General features: G+C 41.6%; 3 protein-coding genes across 3 annotated transcripts; 1 reads left to right on the forward strand and 2 right to left on the reverse strand.

Annotated features, from left to right (window-relative positions):
* Positions 1-14,741: 14,741 nt before the first annotated feature.
* F5891DRAFT_909670 (uncharacterized protein) lies at positions 14,742-15,461 on the forward strand (the record flags this gene model as incomplete). The annotated part of the gene is made up of 2 exons (XM_041373602.1): positions 14,742-14,841; positions 14,899-15,461. Coding segments are annotated over 2 exons (663 nt in total), but the record flags the coding sequence as incomplete, so codon positions are not given.
* Positions 15,462-15,619: 158 nt separating this feature from the next.
* On the reverse strand, positions 15,620-17,937 carry F5891DRAFT_1128201 (uncharacterized protein; the record flags this gene model as incomplete). Its single annotated transcript, XM_041364255.1, has 6 exons — positions 15,620-16,085; positions 16,133-16,335; positions 16,372-16,934; positions 17,228-17,488; positions 17,534-17,567; positions 17,650-17,937. The coding sequence occupies 6 exons, from the start codon at positions 17,935-17,937 to the stop codon at positions 15,620-15,622; spliced, it is 1,815 nt and encodes a 604-aa protein (XP_041226724.1).
* Positions 17,938-23,542: 5,605 nt separating this feature from the next.
* Positions 23,543-25,564, reverse strand: F5891DRAFT_1187851 (uncharacterized protein; the record flags this gene model as incomplete). Its single annotated transcript, XM_041366911.1, has 2 exons — positions 23,543-24,875; positions 24,924-25,564. 2 exons carry the CDS (start codon positions 25,562-25,564, stop codon positions 23,543-23,545), a joined length of 1,974 nt encoding a protein of 657 aa, XP_041226725.1.
* Between the last annotated feature and the right edge of the window lie 547 nt (positions 25,565-26,111).

Genomic DNA, 26,111 nt, shown 5'->3' on the forward strand with positions numbered 1-26,111 from the left:
TCGATATCATCATCCTCATGGGGAGGTTGGGTAGCTGGATTTCCCACTTCTGGTGCATCATCATCTGATAAATCTTCTATAATTGTTGACTTTTGAGGAGCTTCCAGGCCTTGTAGGTCGTCTGTGTTGTGCTTTGCAGCGGTGGCCTGTTTCTCTGGGAGGAATGTGTCTATCTTGACATAATTAGGCCCTTGTGGATCTCCTTCATCGAAGATGATGTCTTGCGACTCAAGGATGTGGCCGGTTGGACGATGCAGGTATATATAGGCCTTTTGATGTTCGGCATACCCAAGGTTGACACATTTCTATTGCACGAGTTGGAACTCGGTTTAATATGTGCGCCGAATATAGGATCACATCACCCCAATATGTGTTTGGCAGTCTGGCATCTCATAGCAAGCTGTGTGCCATTTCAACTAAGATCTGATTCATCCGCTCTGTGACACTGTTCTCTTGTGGTGTGTATGCATTTGTTTTCTTGTGATGGATTCCTTTTGACTCGAGATAGGATGCAAATTGTTTTGATCCATATTCCCCCCTACCATCACTATGAAAATAATTGGGGTGTTCACCAGTGACAGTTTTGGCTCTCTCGAAGTAGAACTTGGTAAGTTCAAATACTTCATCCTTTGTTTTCACGAGTTTGACCACAAGATGGTGCAAATAGGCATCTATGAATGTGACGAAGTACTGGTACCCTGTGCAAGCTATTGTTTCCATGGAACCGCAGACATCTGAGTACGTGCAGTGCAAGACTTTCAGGCTTTCGACATTGTATTTGGTTGGAATCGGGTTTCTATGCTGCTTGCCTTTGAGGCAGGTTTCACAGAGGTCCTTGCTGTGAGTGCTAGATCCCACAATGTCCATCCCATCGACCATATCTTTCTTCACTAGTTTAGAAACTGAGTCGAAATTGATGTGCCTGAGTCATCAGTGCCATGTTTCAAGTGTCGTGCTCAAAGAGAGCTTTCGGGAGATAAGTGCCGAGATTTGAGTGTCTGGATTGAGAGTCACTGATTGATCTTGCATGATGTAGGCTTGTGTAGCATTGTGAGGGGCAATTTCAAGGATATATAGTGAATTCTGTTTGCGAGCAAGTGCTGCAACTTCGCCATTCGCGAGAACCTTGCAAGTATTTCCATCAAAGGTAACTCCTAGACCTTGTGTTAAGGTCATACTCTCGTAGGATCAGATCCGAAGGACTTCGGCCTCAGCTCATATGCTGTGCCCCTTTCCCAAGTACTTGTCCCTTATTTCAAAGTACTAATGATAACACGTCTGAAGGTCCGGATGGGTCTCATAGATATATCCGGATGACTTCCGGATATCGGAAACATGTATAAGACTAATCCGGACTAGAAACGAACAGAGTATAGACTATCCAAAGATAGAGTCGGAAACGTAGACTATCGGAATTGATCTGAAGTCTCGGAGGTTTGACAAGAGTTGAAGACTCAAGTCCGGAGGACAGAAAGAGGACAAACTAAGATGATATTCAAACTGAGATACTACAGGACATGTACATGGGCTTATATACTAAGAGGATAACGAAACAATAAGTAAGCAAAGGTCTGAAGGCTATGTATGAAGCATGTACAAAGGTTATCAAATGCAAGTCGGAAATGAAGCATAGGTTAACGGATCAGTAATCATACCAGTAATAAGTATAGCCGAAACACCGGGAAGAGGAAATACCGAATAGGCTGTGTTTAATATTAAATGAACAGGAAATGAAATAGGAAGCTTATCGGATATCAGATCAGAAGCGGATCTATGCATCGGACTGGACTGGATCTCAGGGTCCGAAGTCCGGAAGAGAAGCGTGAATATATGGGATATGACACCTCATTGCATTAGGTGTGGAACTGACAAGAGATTTGCATCTAGGTCTGGTACATAGTACACATCTTGAATGATAGTGCACTTGTACTCTCCATTTCTGACATGGACGTCTAGTGAAACACACCCAATTCCAGTGGCATCAATGGATCGCCCGTCTCCAATAATGACTTGTTCAGGGGGAATCAAGGTGCAGAATGACATAAAAATATCTCGCTGACATGTCATATTTGCAGAAGCACCTGAGTCTACAATCCAGTTGGATGTAGTTACTTCCTTCCCACGGTTACGAGCGATGAAGAGCTGGATTGGCTGTCCATGATCGGGTGCAACATGCATGACCTTCGCTGACAAATCTGGCTTGTCCTTCAGCTTTTCCTTCTCCCCTCCACTGGCGGTGCTCTTTGCAGCTTCATCAGCCTTCACCTTCTTCTTCTTTCGGCAATCCTTCTCAATGTGTCCAGGTATGGAGCAATAATTGCATGTCTTTTTCTTCTTGTCTGGCTTAGTCTTCTGCTGACTAGGGCCCTTCATGATGAGTGCGGACTGACCATTTGAGGTCTGTAGTGACTTCTCCTCTACCAGGACCTGCAAGATCACAGTATCAATGGAGAGCTTGTCACTTGTGGACATGAGAATGGTTTGAAGGATCAAGTAGGAAGGAAGTAAGGATATAACCATTGCGATTGTGACTAGCGAGTCATCTAGAGGCTGATTGAGTGACTTTAGCACATAGGCCTTCTGTCGCAATGCATTCAGCTGCGTCTCCATTGCAGATTCATGTGAAAGGGTCCTGCGAAACAGTTCACCAATAAGGTAAGCAATGGTTTGCTTTCCTTTTCCCTCGTAGCGCTCACTGAGTTTAGTCCAGATTTCTGCTGCTGATGTAGCATGCAGTACACCACTTAAAGGCTTGTCCTTCAAGGGAAATGTTATCTGGGCTCATGCTTCCTTGTATTTGGCTTGCCAATCTGCTAAATCAGCAGGTTTCGAAGCATCAGGCTTCTTCTCTGTGCTGTTTGCAATTTCCCACAGTCCACAGATGTCTAGGATGGTCATAATGCTGGTACTTCCATGTCTGGAAGTTGGAGCCGTCATTCTCGAGTAATGCAATATCATACAACCGGCTAGAGGCATGCATTGACCTAGCTGTCGAAGGAGCTGTTGAGGCTGATGGCATTTGAGAGGAAGCTGCTTGGGATGCTGATTGAGGGTTTGACATTTCACTGAGTGTATTTGGTTATCTGCGTTGAGCAGGGCTCAAAACATTTTGAGCGACTATTGGACGAAGGGCGAAAGGATGGATCAAAATAGAGAGTATTATAATGAATGTATGAATATACTTGGTCTCACAAGTCGAAGACTGACTATCTAACTGACCTATAATGAATGTATGAATATACTACTGTAGTCAGTATAGTACGAAAAACGAATTAAATGAGTGTATCTCACCTCAGTCTCACAAGTCGAAGACTGAGGTGTTCGAACCTACAAAGAACTTCTAAGTATGGTGAATGTATTATGTAAGCTTACTCAATGATAACAATAGGAAAGTCCTTATCGATCAACAACTTTCAACAGGATAGCACAGCAGTTTTTATTTGCAGGAAATTAATAAACTCATAGTATTTTCTTGGTCCTGTCCGTCTCTCCCAGGACTGCCTTTTTGAATATCATGTGATACTTGCAAATTGCAAGTCATACTGTTCTTACAATATGTAAATTGCTAATATTAGAATGATATATTTATATATAGACTATAATATATATGAACAAGATAATAGTTAACATAGTGAAAGCCCATGGTACATAAGACCATGAGGCAGTAGAGGATTCAGGCAGGGAGAGTATGTAATTGATGAGGATAAGTAATGATCAATAACACAATAAAGATCAAAACCAAGATGGCACCATGCAAAGGCAAGAAGAAAGCCACTAATGATGACGACAATGTGAGTGAATATAATGCAGAGGGAGGAAAATAATGTACAATATTGCAGAAGGTTGCCTCTAGTAGCAACATGTTTAAATTAAATACACGACCGGTGCAGGCAACATCAACAAAGGATGAAGTGGTGCTTGAAACCAAACAACATGATGTGGCGGTTGCAGCTACAAAGATTGGAATGGGGAAAATTAACATCCTCACAATAAAAATATGTTAAAATTTATATGGAGCATTCCACACGTGTGGAATAGGAACCCAAGGGGACATGTATATTTTCTTTTTGGTGGTGGAAACAAACAATGATTTGAAGCAAATGATAAATGAGCATCAATTGGTCATGCACAGTGTCTGCTGGGAGTATATGTGATTGACTAAGATGTGATCTGTGATTTCATCTTCCTACAGGGCAGCATCTGGATTCCACATATGTTATAAGCAGTTCTGGAGATGTGGCACCATGCCTGGGTGGAGGTGTAATGCACTAGTGGGAGCATCATGGAAAAGGGACAGTGGAAGCGTTGTAGAGACTAATATCTCTGTGGGCTTGCAGGGATCTAAAATCCCATTGTCACTATCACTTCCCAATATAGCACGACTCATATCTCACACAGTGTGCTCAAGCACTTCGTCGGCTGCTCGCAAGCGCCAGCGCTCCGGTCGCTCCTCAGTCGCACATCGGCGCGTGCATCCTCGGTTCCGTCACACGTCCTCCGTCCATCCATTCCATGTCCGTTCGGTTTGTCGGTGCGTATTCTGATTCTATTTTCATTGATTCTGACATATCTCCGGCGCTTATGGCCATATTTCGTATGTTTTCCATTATGGACCCTTTATTACATATTATCTCGTGTCCGCTTCGCTTCTCGGTTCACTTTCGCGCTTGACAGCGCTTAACATTACTTAGTATATATAGACGCACATAAATTGTATAATGGGGATCTTTCTGCCCACACATTGTTGGACTATAAGTCTAAGTTGCCCCCTAAATCTAAAGTATCTAAGTACAATATGAGTGCCGCCGCCATACATTACTAGAAACTCTGCCCATTAGTTTTCTGACTCATCAAGAGTCGCTGCACTCCACCACCCGCACGCGCACCACTTCCGCTTAGCGCACACTTCCGTTACAAGCCGCGTGCCGTTATCTATTGTCGGCCGCTATCGCCCATCGGCGCTTCATGTCGCTTTCGCTTGCTCGCGCTTCGCTCATTGTCACGTGCCTTACCAGGCTTGACCAAGTGCCTGGTTCAGTGTTTCCCTCCATTTTATATACTTAGAGGAACCTTCTCAGTAGCAATCCCCTTGGGCCAATGTATATCTCGCTCACTGAGGACTACTTGAGTTATCTCATACCACCTATATTCACCCACTTCCCATTCCTCTTCTACAGCATGCAGGAAAACATTGGTGCTATTATCAGATGGCAAGACAGGAGTAATGACACATAGGGATCTGCAGGGGTAAATCCGTGAGTGCATCATGGAAAAGGGACAGTGGAAGCGTGCAGGAAAACATTGGTGCTATTATCAGATGGCAAGACAGGAGTAATGACACATAGGGATCTGCAGGAGTAAACCCGCGAGTGTCCAAAGGACAACCCACACCCTTACCCCTCAAGTATCCATACCCACACACCCATGGGTAGCCAGGGGTATGGGTGTCTGTGTGGGTCTGCTAGGGGTCAAGGATATCATGGGTAGAGGTATACCTGTGATGCAATTCGTGTATGCACCCAACAGCCACCAGTGCATAGCACACATCAGCAAATGCTGATGTGGCTTGAACATGTATGGTGGACACTGGATGGAAGGAGGGATGAGAGGGAGGGATGAGAGGGACTGATATGTGCTGGGTGTGTGTAGTGGATACTGGCTGGGTGGAAGGAGGGACAAGAGGGAAGGATGTACACCAGGTGTGTGCTGTGGACACTGGCTGGGTGGAAGGAGGGATAAAGGTGTCATTGTGTGCACAGGGTGTGTGTGGTGGACACTGGGTGGAAGGAGGGATGAGAGGGAGGGGTGTCATTGAATGTGCCAGGTGTGTATGTCATAGTTGCCTATAGATATAAATTGAAAACATACCTAAGTTCCACAGTGCTGATATACAGGGTGGAGTTTGAAGCATGATGCATGATGTGGCATGTGGTAGGCATGATGCGGTGCTGTCTGAAAAGATTTGTAAGCAGTAGGCATTAGCACAGGTATAGATAACCCGTGGCGGGTACGGGTATGGGTACAGGTACTGGTTAGTCAGCCAAGTACCTGGTGTAGCACTCAAGCTCATGCTAGGCTTGTATTCAGCTATTTTACACATCATGTCAACTGCCTATCACACAAGAATCACTTCCCAATGTTATCTGACACTCACCTGCTCAATCTGATGGTTATCCGCTAACCTGACGCAAACCTGATGCAAACCTGATGAAACCCAATGTTAGGCCGCTGTAGCACTCAAGCTCGTGCTAGGCTCGTATTCAGCCATTTCACACATCATGTCAAATGTTCATCGCATGATAATCCCTTCCTGATGTAACCCGACACATATCCACCAAACCTGACACTTTGACTAGCAGACCTGATGCATTGGCTGCATTAGACCTGATGTTTTTCCCGCGCTTTTGTCCTATCTGTGTCTTGTCTTGTCAGCTAGCCCCACTAGGTGTATAATTGATTAATTCACATATTACTCACGCCGTAGCCAGCGCTATTACATGTTTTCCCATAGTCCACAGCGCCTCATGTCTATTTACATGTACATCGGACCCGAAATTCTTCAGCCACTACTTTCGCCTATAGGGTTCTGGATTTCTATGTACTTATATATATATTGGTTTCCACATAGCACATTCATCATTCAAGTAGTAGGGAGCTGTTTCCCGATGCTTTGTGGTCAAACCCAATATTTTGTAGTTCTTAGTTGACATTTGCAAATATTACCGCTCTTTCTATCCGAAACACCTGCCGTTATCAATAACCCACATACTGCTCGCTATACCCGATGTTCCTTTCCTAACCCAATGCAAACCCACTAAACCTGCACCTGAAACCCGCTAAACCCACTAAACCCGAAAACATTGGCTGACACTTTGGCATTGGACTCGTAATTATACCTTCGGATTCAATCTCTCGCGCTCAGACTTTTGACCATTTATTGATTGACTACCAATTGACTTATTCCAATAGCAAACCCCTCAGGTCGAACACACTTGTCCTGCAAGTGTAGCAGACTAGGCTGTGCACGACCACTATAACAATTTTTATATTGCTGGATACTTCATATAGTATCTAGCATTGTTGTATCTTTACACCACTTGGGACTGGATATTTTCCTGCACATTCGTCCTCCCTATGTCCTGTCCTGTCATATCTATCCCCACTAGGTGCGCAGTCATTAGTTTTCACATCACTAACATTGTAGAATGTGTTATTACATGTACGCAGTACCACATGTCTTATTACATAGGACATTGGACCTGAAAATTAGTGCTACTACTTTTGCCTATAGTACTCCAAAATTCTATATAGACACTATATATTTCACATACCTCCTTCTTACTTATCTTACCTTTCTACCTCCGAGTAGGAGGAGGTCATCTGATGTTAGTAGTTCTTTACTGAATTCCACAAAATCATCCATTCTTTATCCAAAACACTCCAAAAACACTGACAGTAACCCGCCATTCACTATCCCCAATATTCATTACAAACCTGGCACTAACCCAATGATATCTGATGAAACCTGCCAAAACCCGCTAACCTAAAACCCGAAAAACATCGGACCCGACATTTTACCTTAGGACTCATAATTATACCTTTGGACTTTGTTTCCTGCACTTCAAACTATCTTCCTTCCAGTATAACTAATCATTCTACTACCAATAGTTAACCCCTTGGGTTGACCGCACTTGTCTTGCAAGTATAGCAGACTAGGCTGTGCTAGACCACAACTATTATATTTTGCTAGACACTCACTTTGTGCAGTGTCCAGCAAAAGTTGTTTACCTACACCGCTAACCTGAAACCTGAAAAACATTGGACCCAACATTTTTGACATTGGACTCATAATTATACCTTCAGACTTCGTTTCCTGTGCTTCAGACTATCTTCCTTTTGGTATAACTAATTATTCTACTACTAACCCCTTGGGTCGAATGTACTTGTTCTGCAAGTATAGCAGACTAGGCTGTGCTAAACCACAACTATTATATTTTGCTAGAAAATCACTTCATATAGTGTCCAGCAAAAGTTGTTTACCTACAGCAGGCATTTGATATCCATTAGAAAATAACTGAATATGGGCTTAATGCAAGGTTGAGTGCTACAGCAGATGCAACCATTCTTTTTCCAGTAAAGAGATGGTGATGTCAGCTTTGCTGTGGGAGCACCATTTTCATAACAAAACTACCAAATTAGTGGCCAAGCTTTTTGGACCTGAAGAGGCATGTCAGAGAAAACCTGAGATCCTCAAGGAGATTTACAAGATTGCACAAGAAGACCTAGATGTGTTGGGCTGTGTTCCAGAGATGGCCTGGTTCCACAGGTTTGATGAAGCATTTATGATGATCATCAGAAAGACACTAGGAATAGACTACACTGGCCACCATATGCCCTATACATCATCATATTCAGAAAGCTTGTTTCAATTATGATACAGAGTAGAGATGAGTTTTTCCTCACATAGTGGAAAGTTATTGAGTAGAAGTTTCCTATTTTTCTTGTGCTCTGTATCATCCACTCACTACTCTGACAGGCCATTGTACCCTCTGAAAGAGGAACATGAATTACCATGGTATCAGCCCCAACATACTACTACCTGGATTCTAGGAATGAAGACCTGAAGGAGTTTTATGTCCAACTAGTTCCCTATATCCACCACACACTCTAGCATTATCCCTGAACCCAACTGTATCCACTGTTCAGGCACCCTCTGCTAAGTCATAAAATAGACTCAGATAGAATTTATTTAGGTGCTCATAAACAGCATAAAGACACCCATACAACCATAACCACCAGTACAACAGGTGGCATTCATAGATCAAAATTGAAAAAATTTCTATGCAGCATTTGGCTAAGCTATATGAAGGTACTAACTTAAATATTGCAAAATATACTGCAAATAGTGTTGTTGAATATTTGAAGGACACATGAACTCCATAAGAGATTGAAGCACTAATCTCATAGGTAAGTTACACTTGAGGAATCTGATAGCCTAACTTACAATTGTACTAGGCATAAGTTATTATAGCTTACTTTCTATATAAGTCCAAGGCTAACCAGGCAAATGCAGACCTAGAACTACAGGTCATTAGTATTGAACTTAGAGCACTCCATATTTCAACATATGAAAGCTTCATATCAAAGGTGTCTTTTTTTATCAAGTACTAACTACCTCAAATCACACATTTCTAGATTGCTTAACAGGTTAGCACTGAGGTCTTAGCATAACTAGCAAAATGGTTCCAATCATCATCTTACCTCACTTGTTGCACAATTTATACATTAAAAATTAATAACTACATATTTATATAGCAACACCATAGCTCAAGTTAATAACAAAGATTGACATCATATTAAACTTAAAGACAAAAGTACAATTAGCTTTGTAATCAGCAAGATACCCAATCCTATCACTGTGATGTTTGTTTAGGATATGCTGCATCTAAAATTCTGCCATGTGGTATGACACTAGTTCTTACTAGAGAAGTGAGTCAGTACTGACTATCAGGAGATGCCCTATCTCAATTAAGTATTGGCCCCAAGTTTACTGTTATAGTAAAACTTGCCAATAGGAAGGCACCAAAAGCCACTGAATTAACTAGAGGGCAAGTTAATATGGCCACTGTAACAAATGTAAAAAGTAGCTAATACTTATCATTTAGAACATTATTCATGGATACTGATACAGGCAGTGAAAGTCTCACTAGTGTCATGGTAAGAATCAAATCTCTATAGTAAGTTCAGCAGACTCATCCTACTTTACACTCATGTCCAATCAATCTAGGAAGAGGAGAACTGACTTTGTAGACATAGATCCTCTTATAGTTTAATATCAAGGCAGCAATTTCCAACTTAAGACCCTTTTCAATTTTGTCAGCTGGGTGTTTAGTATAAGAGGCAGGGAGAGTATGTAATTGATGAGGATAAGCAATAATTGATAACATGATAAAGATCAAACCCAGCCTTCAACGAAACTAAGATGGCACCTATGCAAAGGCAAGAAGAAAGCCACTAATGATGACGATGATGTGAGTGAATATAATGCAGAGTGAGGAAGATAATGTACAAGATTGCAGAAGGTTGCCTCTAGTAGCAACATGTTTAAACTAAATACACGACTGGTGCAGGCAATATCAATAAAGAATAAAGTGGCACTTGAAACTGAACAACATGATGTGGTGGTCACAGCTATGAAGATTGGAATGGAGAAAATCAACATCCTCACAATCACAAATATGTTAAAATTTAGAATATACAATAATAGGCTGAAGAATAACACACACATCAACAAAATCATTGTATTGTTTGACAAGAATGGAATTCTGTGGGAGATGCAGACAAATGCACTTATATGATCAAAACAGAAAATATCTGTGACCAAACTCAATATTCCCGACCTCCAGGGACCCTGGGACCATCACCAATCAATTTCTATGTCTTAAAAACACTGGAACCACCATTTATAGTATTAGTTTTGAGTTAAAAGTGACTATAGTAAGATATATGGGGTAGGAGGGGTGAGAAGGACCTTCTATATCTCAACAAACTAATTTTTCCTGACAAGATGGGCTTTACCATTGTATCTGGGGACATCAAGAGTACTCTGGAAAAATACTCCTAGAGTTCAAGAAAGTCATGGGAAGCCTAGAAAAATCGATCTTTGAGGGGGGTATCAGGAAAATTCACATATATCTATTTTGTGTGATGGGCATACCCCTGTAAACATCACTCCATCCCCCCGTTCATAAAAGGAAGTCCATCATGTAAGTGGCTGTCCTGTCATTTTTCTTTTCTTTCCTATCTACCATTTTTACCCTTGGCACTGTCAGCATCACCCCATTACTTTCCTTTCTGAGGGCATCACCCTGTCTAAATCACTTCTGGATGTATCATCCCCTCACCTAGTTAGACTTTAAGGCATCACTCAATCATCCTCATCTGATTATAATTACTTCAACCTATCAGGCTAACTTATCTGAAATTTCAGGCATCACCCTGTCTAAGTCACTTGTGATGAACTATATTATGAATCTCCAGCAGCTTTCTGTGAGCTCCTTCTGTGAGGACACTCTTTACACTTGTATATTTATGAGTTCTAAAATGAAAACTAGGCTGTCATGACTCAGGTTACAGCAGGATCATTTAAAAACTTGCTTTCGTCTTGCTATTGGCACTTTGAAGAACATAATCAAGGTCGTGAATGCTTCTTTTGTATTTTTTTCTCCACACCATTACCAGCGACTTTAACCTGCAGATATGGATTATAATATACCATAGAGCCTTCTATTGTACTGCTCTTGTTCATCACTATCCTGAAGTGCATCAGTTTGAAGTCATGTGTCGTATATGATTCATGAAAAGATATTGTTTCATTTGATGTATCCATCACTGATGATTCAGTCAGCTCCAGGTGTCATATAACACATGTATAGAAAAGTTGAGCACTGGTGAACAAGCTCCTTGACTTATTTAATCATTTTATTTTGGACCATCCTTGATTTCTGTCATATCCCATATATCTTCTTTTCTGGACTTCAGACTCTTAGATCTAATCTGGTCCAATACATAAATATACTTTTCATCTGATATATAATAAGCTTCTTAATTCATTTTCTGTTCATATAATGTTAAACACAGCCTATTTGGTATTTCCTGTTCCCAGTATCTTAGTTATACTTACTACCAGTATGCTTACTGATCCATTAACCTATGCTTCATTTCTGACTCGTGTTTGATAAGCTTTACATATGCTTCATACATAGCCTCAGACCTTTGCTTATTGATCCTTCTGTTATTCTCTTAGTATATAAAATCTTGTATATGTCCTGTAGTACCTCAATTTGAATATCATTTTAGTTTGTCCTCTTTCTATCCTCTAGACTTGAGTCTCATCAGCTCTTGTGAATCTCCGAGACTTTGGATTGATTCTGATAGTCTATACTTCTAGTTTTATCTTCAGATAGTCTATACTCTGTTTGTTTCTAGTCCAGACCCATCTGGATTAGCCTTACACATGTTTCTGATATCCAGAAGTCATCCGAATAATACTATGAGACTCATCTAAACCTCCGGACAGGTTATTGTTAGTCTCTGAAATAAGGGACAGTACTTGGGAAAGGGACATAGCATATGAGCTGAGGCCAAAGTCCTTTGGATCTGATCCTATGAGAATATGACCTTAACACATTGGGAAGCTGTAAAGAGGATCATATACTATTTGAAAAAGACAAAAGACTTGAAGCTCATCTTAGGAAACATGGACAAGAAACTAGAAGCATTTTCAGATGTAGACTGGGCATTACAGCCACACTAATACTGCATATTAGGATGTACCATCATATTATATGGATTGCTGGTTGCATGGAGTATCAGGAAACAAACTATAGTTATCCTTTCAATAGCTAAAGCCAAATATATTGCTCTAACATCAGTAGCATATAAAGTACTTTATCTGCAAGCTCTCATCAATGAGCTTTATGAGACAATGAAGATGCCAGTAAAGATTTACTATAATGATCAAAGAACAATTACATTAGCTTCAAACAATAAATTCCATGCACATACCAAACACATTGATATTCAGTATAACTTTCATTTAAGCACTAGTCAGGAATGAAACCCTATCCCTCCAATACAAATTCATGGATAAAAATATTGCTGACATATTTATGAAAGCTTTTCTGGCACTGGCATATCTTCAAAAGTTGAGAGAGAAGATGGAAGTAAGCTATGCTTGAGAGGAAGTGTTGAAACCAGACAGACATGCTAATAGTATGAGCACAGGAGTAGAAGCTGACTAAGATAAGAAAGCATGACACAAATAGGGAACACCAATAACTTGGAATAGCTGAAGTGAACAACATTTGCCAATATAGCATAAAAGAGAATCAAGATCAAAATACAGACTTTTAGATTAAACACATAGAATTAGCCATTTGATAGTATATATACTGTACAAATATTTACATTGAAATTCAGTCTTTATAACAAATATCATACTCTATATCTCATCTCTATCCTAATCAAAATCACACAATCATGAGCCCAGGTGTCATGCTGCATATAGGACTGTTTTTTTTTCCTAGGAAATATCTAGTGAATTATGTATCACTTCTCCCATAAAATGAGGGCAAGGCCTGCCCTTGGAACCATGCTCCACCTGGAAAAAAACATGATCCTAGTGTGTACTAAGACAGTCTCATGTGCGTCAAACATGATTTAGCTTATTTTGATGTCTTCATTTGCTAATTCAATGTTTCTAAGGCTAATATTGACCTTTAATATCTTGCTACACTCCTCATGTCTCATTGTTCATTATGTAGATAGTTATAAATCACTCAAATATGTCTATGCAATGCAAGATATTTGTATCTATATAGTGCAATAAGATTATAAAAACAGTGTGATATATGAAAATGCAAACACAAGCCAATCTAGTATGGAGTCTGGAAAAGACATTTATCAGGATGAGAAAATGAAACAAAAATGTGAGTTGAGAGGAATAGGTTCATGATAAAAGTGTAAAAGCATGAAAGTGTTTAAAACTAGACACAGTTAACACCAGGTTCCTTTCCAGCCGCGGTGTCGAGAGAAGAGGGAGTCATCCGAGTACAAAAGAAAATAGAAAATAATATTATAAAATCACGTGCATATTGAGATTTCCAAATGCAGCCCAAACCTTATCCCTCGTTCTCTCTCCACAGTGGCTGGCAGAAAACATTTGTAAACATTGTTCAGCCACCAAAGCAAACCCTTCAGAACTTGAAAATCAAATGGCAACTTTGAAAACTGAACTTAGGGTTTAAATATTTCAGATTATGTAACATTACCTTATTCCAAACTCGGTGACATCGATAATTGATCCATGGTGCCTTCTCTTGCTTTGATTCGTGCGCGGACAGAGGAGGTATTTGGATGCAGGGCTTGCCTTTGGCAGCTCAAAGTTGCTGAAGCTTTTCTGCTCTGAGATCAGTGATATCATTTGCATTGCTGGGACAGGGAAGGGCAAAACTCTCACATTCTGGATGCCTCTACTATTTGATTCCACCAGTGTACAAGTCAGTGATTACTCCTTTGAATTTACTTGGTGAACAAAATGTCATGGACCTCAAAAAAGCGGGAATTTCAGCTATATCTATACACGCAGACACTGCCACAGCACATAACTTTCAGGTCAGCAGGATGGTATCAATAGTACCTAGTAATTAATAATCATCTATGTACTAGGCAATAGAGAACCTCGAGTATCGAGTTGTCATTATCAGTCCTGAACAGGTTATGAAGGATGGCGGAGGATTCAAGAGGCTACTCAAAAATCCTTTGTTTGTGTCCATCAGTGATTCAGTGGCAGGCAACATGGTGTTCGCTGTCTACTTTATGGCAGCACTTTGGTCGTGCAGTTTGAAATATGTCGTTGGAGGGGACTGCAATACTATTTGCTGAGAAGGAGTACTTTGATGTATATAAAGCAGAGAAAGAGAAACGGAGAGTGGAGCGAGCAAAAAGAAAAGCTACATCTTCAAAGAAACAGCGCATCAGGCAAAAATGGTCCTGTTGCCACCATGAACATTCCAACAGGAGAAGAAAGATCTGATGACAAGATAGAAATAAGCAGCACTCATGTTCAACAAACTCACACCAGTGATACAATGGATACCTGGCAATTACGGGCGAAGATGGAGGTGCCTAGAGAAACAAATATTAGCCAGCCTCAACGGAAGACCTCCCAACAAACTGGACTTGAGCCAGCTATGGACTACTTCATTAATGCTGATATGCATCCTAGGATTGGTTGTCATCATAAGGTACTGAACATGTTTTTCAAGAACGAGGAAGTGGGTGCGACTTACTTTATCTGGCTTACTTCGAATTCCCCCGGCTGATTCATTGTTTAAGAATCTGATCATCACAAATGCGATGCTCTTGAGACCCTGGGTTGTCTTCGGTGTCTCATCACACAGTCCAACATCTGTTGCAATATTCACACTCCAACATATTTTGTCCCATTCATCTCCACAATCCCAAAACAACAAAAAGGACCTTCATGCTCGCGGCTTGCCAAGTTTTACATGGCCCTCCTTGATTCGAAGTTGACTGACACGCTTGATGGCTGGCGGGAGGAAGCGACTATCAAGCTCTATGGCCATGCTCATTTGCATGATCTTGGACCCGGGGTCATAATGCCTAATAGTATTCTAGATCGCATTGTTGAATGCGCACATTTCCTCAAGATCAAATCCACAGCTGACTTGGCCAAAGAAACTCGTTGGTCAGGAGCCAACAAACATGGAGATGAGATTATCGCATTGATTCACCAAGTCCACCCACTTCCTATGCCTTTAACATCAGCCCTGCTACAGCCTCGTACAATCTCGTCGAATACTAATGCAAGTACATCAGTCCCTCATAATGCAAAACGAAAGATGCGATGTAGTGCTTGTGGGGAGGAGGGCCATAATGGTGCGTGCTTTACTAGTAGCTCCCTTGATATATACTTACTACCACTATCTATCAAGCTTGTAATCGCCACTGTCGAGAGCATCCTGCAAACCAATCATCTGCCACCAAGGAAAATGCTGGCACAACCTGGATTATTATGTCGCCACCACATACAGGATTATAACTCTCCTACAACGTCTTCAGTTGTAGGATGCTCTACCTCATCTACTATCGTACCATTGTCTTCTGTACCTATTCCCTTCCATCCTTTCTCAAATAGCTCATGCCCCTTGTCAAGAAGATCCGGGACTAAGTAAGTGCTTTGTCGTCCAGGTGTATGAATGTGTGGAGATGATGATCGCATCTTCGTTAGCAGTCCTTCAAACATTTTTTTCATATCAGGTGCAGCCTGCAAACTCATTCTCCCAGTATGCATGAAATTAGTTTTGATGACGGAATGGGCATTTTGATAGACTTCAACCAGAGGCGACTCGAGAATGACCCTCGCGACACTACGGTTCGAGCCAGTCCCTCCATTTTTCACTTTGATGAATAGATTGTTGAGCTCTACGCACCAGTCGACAGCATGGAAGCGTTCAGGTTTTCTGGTTGGATTGACTAGCCAATGGTACCGTATTGCTTTCCTGTCAAAATGTTAGTACTCGAGTCAATGAAAAGGTGTGCTTCTTACTGCAAACCCATGGGATAATTGAAGTGCAAGTTTATCAAAAACTCTGTCATGCATGTGGCATATTTATGTTTGCCCATTGCCTTGAATATTAATGTCCATGCGATGATGCAGGTTTCAATGTGCACAATGTCTCCGATGTTCATCGCATAGGATAGCTCCTCATACAGTAGAAAATACTTGTTAATCAACAAGTTGTTCTTGTACTGTTTATCTCGTCATTGATCAGGCTGCCGACGAACTCGTGTTAGCCTGTAAGTAGTGATATATTCTCGAGCAAGTCTGTTGGCAATCACCTTTAGTTCCTTTAGGCTCGGTTTTAAAATGGCAAAGTCATCGAGCGTTTTGTGAGCATTGTTCATTTTTTCAACTTCTATCTGCCAACAATCCAAATGCCGACAGATCCCATCATGGCCAATGAGCTGGTGCATCATCCGTAACCCAGGCTTGGATCCAAAAATCCCTGTTTCACGTGGCCGTAGCTGTGCAATATCGTGCATCAGACTCGTCTGGTCCTGACACGCTGACATTGGCTGGATTAATGCCCTCCATATTGCATCTGCAGCTGCCATTTTCAAGTGGAACAAGCCAGGCACAAAGACTATGTGTTGGAATTGCCACCATGGAGTTGTTTCAATGGACCGACACTGCTGCATAGACGCGATGTGTTCGCCCATGCCCAGATCTCCATGGACAAGCACCACATACTCTGTAACATCAGGCGACTCGCCATCCTCCACTTCCACTGGATCAAAGACACCACCTTGCGCCATCAATCTCTTGATTGCCTGAATGTTTCCTGTGACTGTTGAGTTGTTGACATCCATTGCTGAGGCTGGTATGATTGGAGTTTTTGCAACTAGTATTTGTTCTAACACTTGGGGGGCTGATATATTTGAGACTGAAACTGTGCAAAATATGGCGGTCCATGATGGCGAAGTTCATGCAAAAACTTCCAAGAGTTAAATTGGTCGTGTCGAGAGAGACCTGAAGAATGCGAGACATCTTGGTGTAGCGACAATAAGTCTTTCCAGGTTCATCCAGTGGAACAATCACTTAGAGGGTTGATTCGTGATTTTCACCACAGCTCATAGGAACATTTTAGGTCATCACGAGTGACTCCATGTTGTAGGGGAAACAGTAAGCCCGATGTCAGATGTTTCAGACTGTTGGTATATTTTTCTGCAGTTGGAACGGTGGACTTCAGGTTGATGTCAAAATTATCATATGCATACGCCGCTAGAAGTGTTTGTCTAAGATATTGTAGTGCATGACTTGATTCTGCAGACAGCAAATGGACTGTATCATGAATTGCATCAATGGATATCGAGAGACCCATCTTCGCCATTGTTTCAATGACTTTCTCCGGTGCATGTGTTGAATGCAAAAATATTCCAAGTATACTTGACAGCGAGTTGGCTTTCTGATTTGTGCTTTTCTTTAGAAGCTAAACAATTACTACTTTCCGCTGGACGAGGTCTGTTTAGATCAAGCACAAATTTTATCTATATTTTTCATACCAGCATCATTGTCGCACTATGTTGAGATGCGAGGCATTCAGCTCTCAATATACAATCACCAGTAATGCCTTCTATAACACCTTCTAGGTCATCTACTTGAGCCCAGTATTCTGAATCCTCAGCTTCTTGTGCATCCGATACCAACACTCTGATCTCTGTGTGCCCTTGGCTTTTGATTTTCATGACTTGAAGAGCTCTTGCGGACAAGAGGGAATCAAGCAGGGCCCATAGCATTGGTGCCTCTCCCACAATCTGTAGAGCCATATCATCAATTTTCAAAGTTGCCATTTGATTTTCAAGTTCTGAAGGGTTTGCTTTGGTGGCTGAACAATGTTTACAAATGTTTTCTGCCAGCCACTGTGGAGAGAGAACGAGGGATAAGGTTTGGGCTGCATTTGGAAATCTCAATGTGCACGTGATTTTATAATATTATTTTCTATTTTCTTTTGTACTCGGATGACTCCCTCTTCTCTCGACACCGCGGCTGGGAAGGAACCTGAGTTAACACTAGTATAGACATATACATTAGTGTCTAGTTATTGTAGCAAGATGATGAAATAGATGTACCCTCAGTCTTAATGGAATTGATTGAGGAAAGAGACAATACAAAGAGACACAACTATATATGAGAAGTCTGATGTAGTAATACAATAATGGCTAAGTACTACACAAACTAAACATCCAACAAATAAATATGTTGTGGTCTTATATAGCCTAGTCTGCTATACTTACAAAACAAGTGTATTCAATCCAGGGGTTGCTATTTGGTGAAGTCCAATAGTTAGTTATGTACATGGAAAAATAGTGAAACTTTCAGGTTAGATTGGGAATATATTAGAAATATAGGAAATGCAGGGAATAATGAATGTTAAAATACTTTCAGATGTTTTAGGGTGTTTTAGATAATGACAGGATGATATTTTGGAATTCAATAAAGAACTACTGATATTAAATGACCTTTATCCTACTCAGAGGTAGGTAAATTCATGATAGATGGAAGGTATGTGGAATATAGTGTCTATATAGAATTTCAGGATGCTATAGGTGAAAGTAGTAGCAATAATTTTTGGGTCTGATGTTCTATGTAATCAGATATGAGGTACTGTAGACATATAATAATATAGTCTATAGCAACATGGAAACAACTAACTGCGCACCTAGTGGAGATAGATATAATATGATAGTATATATGAAGGACATTTCCAATGGGTTTTCAATAGTTATTTAATAGGTTAACTGTCAGGTCCAATGTTGCCAATTGTTAAGGTCAATGAATGTCTAATTAAACAGCTAGAAATTAGGTTGGATAGAATGACATTGACAGACTCCATAAAATATCATAATATGGTCCCAACACCAGTTATATCATTACACCAGTTAGAATTCCTATTAGTCATACTCTGCTAAGACATCACATTATTACATACACCTGTGCACCAACAGAAAACATAGAAACAAGTCCAACACATCAGCACAAATAACTACAAACTTAGATGAGAGGAATACATTGTCTTCAACTTTTGATGATAATGTGCAATTTCTAATGCATTGCTTATAAAATATATCTTGTCTTTCTTTCAGTATGAGTGTCATTCCATATGATATTTAAATGCAGGATATTCTAAACAAATTTCACAGTGATAGGGGTCGGATGTCTTGCTGATTGCAAAGCTAATTATGCTTTTGTCTCTAAGCTTAATGTGATATAATTCTTTGTTATTAACTTGAGGTATGGTGTCACTATGTGAATATATAATTGTTGAACTTTTAATGTATGAATTATGCAATGAGTAAGGTAGAATAGTGGTTGGAGCTGTTTTTGCTAGCTATGCTAGGACTTTAACACTAACTTGTTGAGCAATCTAGAAATGTGTAATATGAGGTGATTAGTACTTGGTGAAAACAGGAAGATACATCTTTGATGTGAAGCTTTCATTTGTTGGATTGTAGAGTACTCTAAGTCTACTACTAATGGCCCAAGGTTCTGGGTCTGTAGTTGCCCAGTCAGCCTTGGACTTGTGTGGAAAATAAGCTATAATGACTTATGCCTAGTATATCATGAGCTAGGCTATTAGATTACTCAAGTGTAATTTATCCATGAGATTAGTGTTTTAATCTCCTGTGAAGTTTATATGTTCTTCAAACATTTAACATGAAAATGCTTTTAGAGGGTTGGTTGCTGCAAACCACAGATGCAGAGAAGGAAGCCATTAGAAATTGTGTGGGAGCATTTGTGAGTAAGGCAAACAATAGTTTTGGCACTGGTAGGTGCTCATTAAGTTTGGCATCATATTCCACTGACTTTTGCAACAACCAGATGTTGCATTGACAGGATGAGGTCCTCAAGTTCATTGTGGAAGTCCTTAGGCAAAACTGAGGAACACTGGCTGCAACAGGAGAGACATATGTCAAAGGCTATTGCATTGAGCCACCAGTGCCCATGCCTAAGGCAGACTGACAAATTTTCATGGAAAGGCACAGAGATGAGCTATATGACTCATCAGATCTGTTTAATTATTTTTTGCATGATGTCAAAATAAATGAAGATGCTGGGACAGCCACTGCTCTGATGTTCATGAACCCTGTTGTGGTCGACATGCACATTAACCACTTTTACTGCTTTTAGACAAAATGTGCTATTGATTGTAAGGTCAAAGAATGACCCTCAGGGACAAAGTTTGGCATACACTTCAATGCAAACCCCTTTGCAGGTAACCAGTGTAAGATTCAGAGGAAAATGGAGCTAGCTTATAATTCCCCCATCTATGGAAGAGAGTTCAAGGCACAACTTCTGGAAATTCATCTGAAGGGCCTGTGAATAATTGCATCACACACTTTAAATGTGATTCTCATTCTCATGTTTTGTAGCCAGAAAATGGCAAACAAGCGCAGCAAGCCAGCTCCATAGAAGCCATGGAAGAAGGAGATTTACCTGCCTCAATCATTGGAAGAAATGACTATGCCACTATCATCCCTGAAGCATAATGCAACCCTAGCTCCCTCCATACCAATGCACCCACAACCGCCACCTCTGTTAGAAGGGCCATCATCTGCTACTTGCTACCTGCAGCAAGATATGGCTGCTGACAAGTTGCTGAACTCGCAGATGTGTCTTGCTTATCAGGAAGGGTTACCAGTGAATGCAGGCTTTTATGGTGTGAACATATACTCAAACCAACCAGAAACATATTACATCGGATAAATATGGCACCGTGGGTCAACTAGTCAGATGCAGCTATGATATACTCTTTTGTACACCAACTCATGTACATTTAGCTTGGAACTCATGCAATCAAACATTTACGTTCAGCAGCCCAAAATGTTTGGCATTTGCTTTGAAAATATGAAACAATAATGGTATGTCATGTGCTTGCTTTGAACATATGAAACAAAATATCATGTCAAATGTAAATGTTAAGTTCAATAGCCCAGAATATCTGGTGTTTGTTTCAAAAGTATGAAACAAAGGCCAGTGCGAGGCCAGGTGCAGTGGTCAGAGCAGAATGCAGCAGAACACAGAAGACTCACGTTCAGTGGTAACAGATGCAGGCTTTGACAACTTCACTCAGCAACTCTCTGGCTGCATCAACATCCACTTCAAATCCCTGCTTCGCAAGCCATGAGAGCAAAGCAATAGTGAGATAGAGCTGGGTAGCAGTTCAGTCCAAATAATCAGCAGTATGCAAGTCGAGGGCAGTCTGAAAAAGAGAGATAGGGATGTCTAGCATCTTCCACCAGCTTGGCAACTGACAAGCAGGTGGAGAGTTGATTCCTGAGGTTACTGCTGCTAAAAGTGCATAGATGGATTTAGCCAGTGCAAGCTCCACCTATTTGAACTATTTGCCACCCAGTACACCAAAGGCAGTTACTAGGTGATGTGGGTAGAGCTACAAGCACTGCCCGATAGTCATAGTAAATAAGTATGGCAGATAAGCAAGCCAATAACACCATTACGTGGTTGTTCATTATTCAAAGTCAGCTGGCAAATTCAGGTGATGTGTAATCAGGTGGCCCAGATCACCAAAATTACCAAATCCAATTTGCAGTACCTTTACATAAGTGGTATTCAAAGTAAGATTTTGAAACACACTGAAAGTGCATTGAAACTTATGTTGAAAGAGCCATGAAACTTTTTCAGTGTGATTTCAAGCTCCAGCTTGATTACCTTAGACATGATGCCTCGACAATCTGTGTGTCATGACCTCTTACACCAGCTAGATGCTGCCTCAATGGAAGTTGTGATGGCTCATATAGAGCACACTAGATGTGAGTTAGATCTTGATGAGTCCAGTTCAGGCTCCGATAGTATGATACCGAGTCCCATGATCATATCCCCACTCTCCCCTATCTCACCAAATATATCAGATACTTCATCAGACAATTCGACTGACAGTTCGAGTACCGACTTCTGCAATGTCAATCTACACTATCTGGCCCTTTTGGGGGATATCGCAGCACTTCGTGATGAAGTAGAAAGAGCACGAGTCCTCCATCGCCCTGATGAGCCCCCCATGCGCACACCACAGATTCAGCTCTTACCACACTTTGCTGCCCATCGCCCAGATCTTTTTTGCCAGAAACTGCATGTCTACCCTGAAATTTTCGACAACATCCTCAACTGTATCAGCAATAATCCCATCTTTCAAAACAATTCCAATAACCGCCAGCTCCCCATTGCCCTGAAACTAGCTATTTTTCTCAATTGCACGGGCCACTATGGCAATGCAATATCTAACGAAGATGTCTACCAATGGGCAGGTGTTAGCATTGGCTCGGTCACTAATTGTACCAATTGTGTCATGATTACTCTACTTGAGCATCATGACCAGTTCATCTTCTTCCCAAGTCTCAATTCTAATGATGCTGCTCATGTCCGAGAGTATGTCTCAAAGATCTGCCCACAATGGTGCAATGGTATCTTCACTACTGACGGCTCTATGATCAATCTTTGTAACAAGCTGGGGCTCTATGGAGAGACATTTTTCAATAGAAAATCCGACTACTCCCTCAATTGCCAGGTAAGTATTTCTCATTTTTTTCTTAAAACATTCAACTAATATACGTCTAGGTAGTGGCAATGCCTCATAATCTTCTTATCATGGATTATTTGATTGGCCACATCAGTAGCGCGCACGATGCATATGCTTTCCACTCTACATGTGTTTTTCAAGACCACAAGGTGCTCCTCAGAGACAACCACTGGATCAGGGCCGACAGCGCGTACCCTTTGGAACCATGGTGCATTATGCCATTCAAGAAGCCGCGCAATGGCACACTAAGCAGGGTGCGAAAGAAATTCAACTATAATCTCTCTATGGTATGTATACTATCTTTTTCATTGTATCTATTTACCAATTTTTGGGGTTAGGTCTGCGTTCACATTGAGCATGTCTTTGCGGCACTCAAAGGCCATTTCCAATCTCTCCGCAAGCTTCGGCATCTGATACAAACTGAGAAACACCTCGAGTATACATTGTACGTACTGGATCATGTGCTGCTTGATTCTCCACAACATGGTCATCTGATTCGAGGAAGAGCGCCACATATCTACTACTCAATGGGCCACAGGGCAGGATGGGTTTGAAGAGGAATGAGAGGAGGATGTTAGTGAGGATGGAGCCAATGACATGTTGTATGATGGAACACCTGAACAGGCATCTCGCAGTCGGTTGATGGACTACTTGCTTGAAATGCTCGAGAGGAGGCAGGGTAGGCAAGAACAAGGTATGATGCATATCATCAGTGAAATAGAACATGTAAGGTACACTACACGTACGAAAAATGCACATGACTTTGAACATGAATACATGAACAAGTGAGTCCAACGCAAATGGCAAATGAAAGCTCCAACACGAACAAGTACAACAACAGCTGCAAGTGAGTAAACAATAAATTAAGTCTCTTTCAATGACGACCCTTCTTTGAGAGTGATCAACTCAATTTCAAGGCGAAGAGCCGCTGCCTTCTCTGACTGAACTTTGGCCTGGGCTTCGAGAAGATGAAGCTCGAGTGCCTTTGCCTCCTGTGACTGCTGGTGCACTGAAGCAGCTTCATTGCGCTCAATTACACCCTGCTCCCGTTGGAATTGTATATTGCGCTCATGGCAGAGTGCATTGACCTTGGCAATTTTGTACTCGGAGGCAGATTCCTTCGCAGAGTAGATATAGCTCATATCATTGGTGAGAGAGCTTACTTGCTCAAGCACATCTGACGTTCCTGATTGAACACGCCCTAAAAGGCTGCGCTTGTGTGCAGCCTTTTTCCAGCTGGGTCTAAGTGAAGTCTGCGAGTCTTGTGATACCATGCCGGGTGATGAAGTAAATGTCCACGCGGATGCGCTGGGGGTATTCGCCGACAAGGACGACATAGACACTGGCTTTTTTGCACAAGGGGAGCCATGCTCCATGGCACGAGCAACGCGAGACTTGCCAGTGAAGGCTGCTTCACGACAATCATACTGTGGGGTGTGATGTGTTGGCTTGAAGGTGTGGGATGGTGAGGGGGACCTTTGGTGTGGGTGTTTATTGCTTGGGCGCTGAGTGTTATCCTGTTCCTTGTTATCCACCTCCATCTCCAACTCCTCAGCGCCATCATCCCAATTTCCGGTGTCACGCTCCTCAAGTACAGGGTCAAAGTCGTCGTATGTATGGTCATATGGAGGGTTGTGCCCCCCAATAAAGGTAGCAGGGAGCATGCCTTTGCCAGGCGAATTGTCAGCGTACATATCATTGAGGTCAGCATCCATATTGTCGAGGTTAGAGTTGGTATTGGAGAGATCTTGGGAGGCGGTAGGATGAGGGGCATCATTGGGTTCAAAATTTGGAGCCCTCCTTTTCCTCTTTTCTTGTGAGCACACCATGGAATCATCTGCAGCAGCACTGGAATTTGCAGGATGAGAGGCAACCTGCTTGCTAGTAGGGCGAGAGGTCTGTTTGTGTTTAGGCTGTGTTAGAGCATGGAGGGCACCAGCGCAATCATTTCCAGGAATGGAGGAGAAGGTCTTTGGGGCAAAAGCAGGGTTGTCCTTCCACAGCGCATCCAGGTCTTCGAACCAGGGAAATTCAGATGATACTTGCGCTGTAATGGTTCTAGCTTGGTCAGATAATTTAAACAATTTAAAATAAAACTTGCCTTGAAGATTTACTTGAGATAGAGGGTCAAGAGGGTTGATGCCAGCGCCAGTCATCCAAAAACGATTGGTTGCAGCCTTATACTTCCCCCTGAGACTAAAATTTCATTAGTGAATATATATATAAGGAGGAAGATGCACATACTATGCAAGATGATTGGCAATGGCTTGTTTGAACTTTGGCTGGTTCCCTTCTACAGCATACCAGGTCCCATATGTTGGGTCATTTTCGAATACATGTCTGGCGATTACAAGGTAGATATTGGCTTTACTCTTGCCCAAAGGACGATCAGTGCCGATCACTGTGCTGCAATTCTTTTTGTTATCGGAGAAAAGTACACGACAGTCGGCTGGATGTGTGGCGAGCCAGGATACGAGGATTGTAGTGCCATCAAAATCGGTGGTGTCCCACCTGATCTTGGCAGGGACAAAGCTGGTGTCATCCTCATGAGTTATAGACCAATCTTCAGGGTCTGTAATGTTGTTGTTGTCCAGATCAGTTGCAGATTGATGTTGGGGGGGATCTGGATGGTCGGTACCTCCTCCTCCTCCTCCTCGTCCCCTCCCACGAGTCACAGTAGCACCCCTTACTCGCCCCCTAGCCCTAGCCCTCCCCCTGCTACGCGAAGATTCCAAAGGTTGTGATGGCTGTGGTGGTTGTGGTGGCTGTGGCAGCAGTGGCAGTAGTGGTGGTGGTAGTTTACTCATATTTAGACCAGCAGATATTTTGGAAAGCTGCTTGAGGTGTGCTGAATGCCTTACAGTGGGTGAACATATTGGGGGCATCGTGCACGTGCAGCATAAAGTTTTGATTTCAGACTCTGATACCTGCTGCCAGGGTTCTGAAAAGTTTCCATGTTTGTTGATGCTTTCAAAAAAGTTTCAGGGAAGTTTCAAAACCAGCTTTGAATCCCATTATAGTTTAACCAGATGCTGCACAGAAAGTTTTTTTGAATTTAATCTATGTATGCCACCTGTTGTACTAGTGGTCATGGTTGTGCAAGTGCCTTTATGATGTTTGTAAGTGCCTGAATAAATGCTATCTGATTCCATTTCATGACTTAGCAGGAGTACTCAGTATCAGTTACCATTATTATCCTATCTCAAGCTTTACAATCCTGACTAAACTCTTATAACCAACCCTAGAGAGTAGTCTTATTGGTAATAGCCTTAAGTCAAAAATGGTGGCAATGCTTTTTGAGAATTTTTACACTCATTTTTGAACTAAAAATGAGTCTCAATAAGCACTACAGTAAATTATGAAGATTAACTTCAGCAACTTACATTGACAAATATTTAATCTTATGCTCTGCTGTGAACATATTAGCAAAAC

The sequence above is a fragment of the Suillus fuscotomentosus genome, assembly GCF_016647785.1.
Source record: "Suillus fuscotomentosus strain FC203 chromosome Unknown F5891scaffold_23, whole genome shotgun sequence".
In the NCBI taxonomy this organism is placed as follows: Eukaryota; Fungi; Basidiomycota; class Agaricomycetes; order Boletales; family Suillaceae; genus Suillus; species Suillus fuscotomentosus.